The 8,088-nt window shown below is 36.3% G+C and overlaps 1 protein-coding gene across 2 annotated transcripts in view; it reads right to left on the reverse strand.

The window, feature by feature from the left end:
* Positions 1-315: 315 nt before the first annotated feature.
* Positions 316-8,088, reverse strand: part of b4galt2 (UDP-Gal:betaGlcNAc beta 1,4- galactosyltransferase, polypeptide 2) — a 205,385-nt gene continuing 197,612 nt past the window's right edge. The window contains exons 6-7 of one of the 2 annotated variants that reach the window (XM_036216212.1): positions 6,132-6,236; positions 316-424 (exon numbers count right to left, since the gene is read on the reverse strand). In XM_036216212.1, the coding sequence (XP_036072105.1) occupies positions 391-424; positions 6,132-6,236 (139 nt within the window). In that variant the 3' untranslated portion in view covers positions 316-390. Of the gene's footprint in view, positions 425-4,189; positions 6,237-8,088 lie in introns of those variants that run through there. The other variant, XM_036216211.1, reaches the window with a different exon arrangement.

Genomic DNA, 8,088 nt, shown 5'->3' on the forward strand with positions numbered 1-8,088 from the left:
ATTGAATGAAATTAGATACATAAATATATAGACAAAATAATAGAGTTTAACAAAAAAAATCTGTAAAAAATCCTAAATAAATTGAAAAAAATGTATAAAATGTCAATAAATCATGTAGTTAGATATATGTATAATCCATAAAACTCAAATGAATGATGTCATCGATGGTGTCATGTTTCATTCAGGAAGTCGGCTTTACAGAGCAGAAAGTTGGAGAAAACGAGGATAAGATAACCAGAACAGGGAATCAATCACACACAGACACACACACCCCCCCCCCCACACACACACTTCTCTGTCTGGCAACTGATTTATTGATTTTGATGAAGGCGAGCCGACCATTCTGACCCAGCCGGCTCCCGTCTCTATTGGTGTCATTTCAGCAGCCAATTACTGGAGGATCGGTGAACCTTTCTCTCCGTCTCTGAGACACACAAACACACACAGTCGCACAAAACAATGATCGATGGCGCATTATCCAACCTGGTTATTATAGACATCTTCACATTTACTCCCTACCATTTTCACTTTGCTGTCCTTCTGCAGTTTATTGTCGGGCTGATAGTTAAAACACATCCAGGTAAATGTCTGACATCACACCTGGTTCTGCAGGTCCTTCCAGAAACTTCTCCTCATTAAACCACAACTTAAATGTGGATCAGCGTCACAGCTGGGGCACAAACCGAAGTACTTTGCTGTTTTGGGTGTTTTCTTTTACATTCTCTGCAGTTCTTCAGAAAATGTTTAAAGCTAAAATGCTAAAGATGGAGTTTCCTCCTTTATTTACTGTCAAAACTACGTCACAACGACAAGAATACTCTGGATCAAAGTATGCATGCATTCAGTCGACCACTAGAGAACGTCAGGGATTGAAGACGCTTTTACAACAAAGAACAATCAGGACTGATGAAGGTTTTAATAACAACATTGTTATTTTTAAGAATTACTCTATTAGTGTGTGTTAATGTCAATGATTGATCGCAACAAACCGTCATCAACCTCCAGTGACATCGTAAACGAGAGACCGCAGTCTCATGAACGGTAAAATAATGCATCACATTTAGGGGGTTAATGAAGCATAAATAGGTTGGTAAATACAACAAAAAGAGATAAAAAGAAAGAAAGCTGATTTTAATCAATTTCAACTATTTCAACAGAGCCATGGAAACAAATGAATGTTTTTGTTGTGGGATTAAAAAAGTTCTACTTCATTTTAGGTTTATATAAGAGCCTCAGTACGCGTAAGGACTGTGTTGAATGGATGATAAATCTGCCTGTAACTCTGTCATGTATTTTTGACAGGAAAAACGCAAAGACCAAAAAAAAAAAACCTGTTGAACATTTTTGTTCACAACAAACACGTTAATCGTTAATGTTGTTTTCTTATATTTTGGTATAGTTTTGCACAGTTTGTGGTGTACGTTTCATTTTGACTCTTATCTAACCCCATACTTCTGACTCTGATATTTTTGTGTGAGTTTAGCTAATATTTTAGCATTATGCTAGCTGTTCTGGCTAATTTTGACATGTTTCCAGTGATACATGCTAATTTGGAGTTTAGTTAGTATTTTAGCATTATGCTAACTCTTGACAAAATTAGACACTTTTCCAGTTTTTTGTGCTAATTTAGAGTTTCACTAATATCTTAGCATTATGCTAGCTGTTTTAGGCTCATTTTGATATTTTTCCAGTTATACATGCTAATTTGGAGTTTCACTAATACTTTAGCATTATGCTAGATGTTTTGGCATATTAGGTATTTAAGTTTTTCAAGGTAATGTTGAGTCAAGCCAATATTTTAGCATTATGCTACCGGTTTTGTTAAAACTAAACCTATTTTCAAGTTTTTTTTTTTTGTGGCTAATTTAGCATATAGCGAATATTTTCTGTGTTATTCAGCCATCAGTTTCAGCATTAACAGCTATCAGCTCTGGCATTTTCAGCAGCCACATTCAGCTTACAGCCTTCACACTTCCACTAATGCAGGTAACGCCACATTTCTAGTTAAAATAAAGTTCCTGCATGAACTAAACTTATTTTCAGACTCCTGTTAGAAATCTGTGATTGTGAGTTTATTTTCATCTTTCACTTCAGTTTTATTTTGCAGAGTAAAAATCAATTTTCTCTTAAACAGCCAACAATGTCGCAGACTCAGTCAAAATATGCAAAAGTCAGAGAAAATCCGTCCTGTGTTTGACTGGCTGCAGCAAACAGTCGATATTTTTCCTCTGGTGACTCGAACTGCTGTCAGTTTTTAATCTTCTTATAAACCAATTTAGAGGAATCAGCCAGACCTCGCCGTTAACCAAGAGGGAGCAGAATATTGGGACATTATTTTGCGGCGTGAGACCAAAGTAAAACAGAACCTGAGGTGGGAACAGGATTCACTACATCTTCATTCACACGGAGCTGCAGCCGCTATTGATTTTGGAGCCGAGAGGCATCATTGGCTGCTCTATCCAGGCATGAAAACCAGGGCTCTTAGAGGAGAATAAACAGTGATAATCCACATTTAAGCAGCTTAATGTGAGGTGCTATACTCCAGGTGATTAATGTGTCTGGGAGGGCTCATCTCTGCATATTGAGTCTCGTTCATCAAAGCATAAAGTACCAGAGAAATGTTTCGTTTTAGAAACCTTTTAGAGGCAGAGTTTTAATCAACTGCAAACTCTTCAGAATATGTTTCCCTTTCTGAAAACCTGCATCATTAAACCCTCAAAGCACAGTATTAATTTAATTTTTTTGATTACACGTATTCATCAATTACTGAACGCAGCAGTGACACCAGAGCAAAGCCTCCTTTTCAAATCACAGAGGAGAAAAATCGATGAATTATTGGGTGAGGACAGGAACCTAATGAGGCGTGTTTGAAATGCAAACCGTAATTGAACACGACCTGATGTCTTTATGCGTCTCGGAGCGCTCTTATCTTTAAACGCTCAGCCACAAGTGACATGTTTGATGCAGAAAAAAGACTCAACCCTGGAAAGCAGTAAAATCAGAAATAAAAGTCAGATTTGCAGCAGTTCTAGTAATTCACGGTCCAAAAACTACCAAATCTAGACTCCATTAGCCAAATGCTTCTAAGGAAAAATAATTGATTTATTTCCAAGCAAAATATTTGATTTATTTAGTTTCAGTTAATGATTATTGTCTCGCAAAAACAAAACATTAATAATAAATGAAAATGTAGTCTCATGTTTGATAACATTACAGAAATGTAGAGCTAAAGTAAGTATTGACTTACTTCATCTACAAACCTGACACAGCAAAGTGTTGTGGAAGTATTAAATATTGATCAGTATAAATTGTTTATTTTGTTGTTTTTATTGTTGTTGTCAATCCAGTCGACAATATTGGGCACAAAGCAGCAAAGTTCATGGATGACCTGCTGGATGCTCACAGATGTTTTCAACTTTGTGTCTCACAATCTGTTTTCTAAATATGTTTTAAATCATTTTTGATTTAGTTTTTTATGGAAGCAAGTTGCATTGAATTAAAAAAATAACCAGACCACATTTATATGCAATATGTTTCTATAAGGATTAAAACTAGTGATAAACAATGAAATCTTTTCTTTTAAAGTTTTTCTCACTGAAACATGTGCAATGTTTTGCCTTATTGTGAGTCCTTACAGATCATTGTGTTGTTGTTGTGTGATTTCAAAGACTAATGTAGCCCGGGTGGAAACCTTCACTAAAATAAACACAACATAAAATATAAATATCAATAAATAATAACTTCTCGGTTTAATACACCGGCAGAGCGTCTTTACGTCTGTGCGTCTGACGCAGCTGCGTAATGAGGTCACGTGGCCAAGCACGCCAAATCGGAGGTGATAAACTCCACCCCTAACAGGCTGCCAGTAGTAGCTCGGGGCATGCTCAGGGCGAGTTGCTGGAGGGGCCAACTACCGGTGCCGACCCGTGGCGAAAGAGCGTTTGAGAGCAGAGTCAGACTCCGAACTGGCCAGGTGTTGATGGCGAGCTAGAGCCTGGAACCGAAACATAACTTTGGATGTCATGGAAAATTCCTACTCCAATAAATACCTTCTCCTGCTCTGGTCGGGCTGGTAGGAGGCTTTTTCACAGCCGCCCTTTCTTCTTTTTCTGTTTTTTTGCCCTTCGAGCGACCATTCTACATACGTAGTGGAGCACGTTCTTTCTGTTGGATATTTGGTTGTTTTTTGAATTTTCTTTGGACTCGAGAACAACTGGGTGCATGGACAGGTCACCCAGTGTGTTGGACTTTAACCAGAACCTGATCCATAACACGAACTTTTCTTTTTTTTTTGGGATCTTTTCTTCCCTTTGAATGGCCATTCATGTAATTCATGTATATTTGGTTTTTTTGTATGTTTTTGTTATTCTAAAAAATATATGGTACCAGCAAAACACAAAAAACCTTGTCTCAGTCTCTCCCTCCACTCCTAGAGTCGGATTTGGTCTTCTGATCTAGCCTACAGAAGCATTGTGCTTAAGCTAAGCTATTGGGACACATTGGTTACACTAACAATGAAATGGAGATAAAAGTGAGTGTGTGTGTGTTGGCTGAGATCAGTGAGAGCAAATGCTAAAATTACCAGCGCACCTGAATGCAGCAATAGTGAGAACTTCATGAAATTGCATAAATGCATAAATTCCATGCAGTCCCTGAATGCACCACCTGCTGTTGGAAAAGGGAGGATTAAATGTTTTGAACTAACTCTGGGATGGATGTTTGTGGGGAGGGAATGTAGACATTTACAGATTATTGTTGAGAGGATGAACAACGCTTCACCTCCCAAAGTGGCTGGAGACTTTTTTTTTTCTACCTGGCAAATTAAATCTTTACCTGAATGTGGCGCGCGTTAGTTTAGAGCCCTGCTTATAAGGGAGAATCTGTATCACACTTTAATGGTTGTCACACAAAATCTAGACTTCAAATAACATTTAAAGAAGCTGCAGATATTTTACAGATGATGAAGGTAAATTTAACCTCAAATGTTAAGAGAAACTAGAGGTTAAAAAATAAATAAATAAAAATTAGGGCTGGGAATCGATTAAAAAAAATTAACTAATTAATTAATCGCAAACTTGGAAAAAATTAATCGCGATCAATCGCTATAATTTTTTTTTCTGTATTTGCTGTATTTTTAATTACTGTTGTCAATCAATGACTAATTGCACTTTTATGTTGGGATTAATCACAATGTTTTACGAGGCAAAATGTATTTTTACAATATGACACCAGATCAAATAGTCCATTTTTAGTCATCTAAACCACAAAAATAGTAAGAATAAAGGACTAAAAACCGATAGAATATTTATTTCTCTTGTAAGTGACCTTGGTATAAGCAGGATAATACCAGAAGAAATGTTCTAACGCACGTCATGGAAGCCTGAACCGCTGAGTTAAAGCGAAGGACCGTTTCTTCAATTAACTTGAGTTAATAAATATTAACGCGTTAATTCTTTTCGATTAATGGCGTGTGTTAATGCGTTAATGTTCACAGCCATAATAAAACATGGATGTTACTCCTGGTCTACGGCTTTAAATGATTTAATGATGTCACAAAAACTAGTCAAGAATCAAAATGTGACATTAACTAATAGTTAATTAAGGAGAGGAGTTCCTTGCCCTCCTCACGTCCCTCTAACTCCAGGTTAGTCTTTAATAACAGACTTTAAGAGGTCTGAGGAGTGTCGGAGGGAGTTACGTTTCCGTTCTCCTGCAGTTCCTCCTGAGGAGCTCTCAGGGAGCAGACAGCAGGAGTGCTGGACTAACAGTTGGCAGCTCCCTGGTGTGAACGGACATTATGTGAGTGGAAACCTAAAAGCTGCTAAAATCAAAGTGCAGGCCGTCTCATCATATAACCAACGTTTTTTTATTTTATTTTTTTGTGGGCCTGTTGCAGCGGCAGAGATAAACGACGTCAGTTATTACAGAAACGTCCTGTTTATCCGTGGCAGACACTAATTATTAAAGCGTGCTACTGATGGCTCTATTTTCACCGAGTCTGATATTTGTAATTCTCTCAAACAAAGATGAAAAATGATGGGAGGAACATCACGACTGTGCAGCTGTGAAGCCGCAGCAGCCGATCGATCGGAAGGTGAATCGGGGAGCGGCTGCAGACAGTGATGCAGTACCTCTGCGGGTTGGGCTCGTTGTGTTTGTCTCTCTCGTGCTTAATCATTCTGTAGCGGCCGATGCGAACGTCTGGCCTGGACACCTTCATCCCATTGAGAGTGATCCTGCAACGCAAACAGATGAAATAACTATTAGAGGAGGAGAAACCGGCGGAACCAAAGGCCAGGAGGAGTCCTAAAGAGAGGAATATGAATACAAGTTTAGGAATTTAACAATCACTTTTATTAGTTCAGACTCAGAGAATGAAAAATCTTAAACCTGTAGAATATCACAGTTGATAAGATTTTGTTTTCAGCTAAAAAAATAAATATAGTGTTATTTTTTTTAACTCAGCCTGAAAATTAAAAGTTAAAAAGATTTTACTTATTTACTTTTTCAAATAAAATTTTTTACATTGTTTTTATTCTTCTGTTATTTTCTCTGTACATTTGACGTCTTGTCACTGTCCAAAATATAAGAATAAGAATATCTTTATTGACACTGTCCACATGGGAGAGCAAAAGTCAAATCAGTGCAAAAAACAAAATACATATATATATATAAACTCATACATGAAATCAACATGTAAGTCGTGTAAACACGCTTGTTTTTGTCCAGACGGTGAAGCAAAAGTTAATTTCAGAGAATCACAGTCTAAAGTTGAAACAGCTCCATTCCTCCGCCGTCTCGTCATCGTGTCTCATTTCCGCCGTCTCTTCTCTTTATCTCTTCTGCTGCATCTCAATTGTTAAAATGATCAAATATACTAAAAATATTAAACGAAATTATAAAACGTCTTTTCTACTGTCTTGCTGTTGTGTTAAACTATAGAATAAAGAATTATGATAATAATAAGAAGTTCGTGGTCAATATTTTTAGGGATTCTCAGAAAGGTTTTTTCACCGTTTTTAGTCAGAACACTCTGGATCTAATGTTTTTATTTTGTTTTTATTGTTTGAAATAAAAGAAATCCCCCTTGGTGGTATAAAAGTAAAGGCCGGGAGTCTGTTATGATAAAATAAAATCTTCATAAAGTCTATTTTTAAAAATGATTCTGATCTTTTACTCCCAATAGTGTCACAAAATGACATGAAAACATCTCAAACTTAGACTTTTCCCAATTATTGGGTTAAAATTTGTTTGATTAAAATCGATTAATAATTACAGTTTACAATTAATTAATCGCGAAAAAAAAATTGTGGCATGACAGCAAGACTATTATGTATACACCCACTTTAATAAATAGGGTATTTTTAGTTTTAATGTCTATTAATACAGATATGGAAACAACAAGGCAATTTGTGATTTTTGAAGTGATTTTTATTAATCATAAATGTTTAAAAAGTTACTTTAAAGAATAATATATTATATGTTATTCTTGTATCCATTGATATAAGGAGCTAGATTAAAAAAATACACGACTCTTAGTTTATTTCCTTTGTTAAATGTGTTCATCTCTCCTTTTTCCATTTGAATATTTCAATGTTTTTGTTTTAATTTGACTTCTGCCGCTTTTATAAGGAGAACTATAAAGAGAAAATAAACAATGTTAAAGAATACACAGCTCTTGAAAAAAAAAGGAAAATTGTAAAAAGTTGTAATTTTTATTAGCAAAGAGTATCTTAGTGACCTCCTATCATTAATAAAGTTTTGTCTTTTGCTGGACCCCAGTCGTAAATAAGAATCTTGTTTTTAATCTGTGTTTCCTGATAAATAAAGGTTTAAAAAACTCCATCTATGTGGTTTTCATGCCTTCAAGTTCATCTCCGTCCTCAAAGATTTCATCTTCTTCTTTGTTCTTCACAGACTGAAGATATTTGAATAAGTCAGCATGACGTCGGCGCCATCAAAAGCAAACGAGCCGACGAGGCGCGAAAACGATCAAAACAAACCCAAAATAAAACCAGAGAAACTAAACAACGTCTCTTTTCTTTTGGCTCTGAAGCCTCAGCGACTTGCTGACTCGGCACACAGACG

This window comes from Oryzias melastigma, linkage group LG17 (assembly GCF_002922805.2).
Source record: "Oryzias melastigma strain HK-1 linkage group LG17, ASM292280v2, whole genome shotgun sequence".
Classification (NCBI taxonomy): domain Eukaryota; kingdom Metazoa; phylum Chordata; class Actinopteri; order Beloniformes; family Adrianichthyidae; genus Oryzias; species Oryzias melastigma.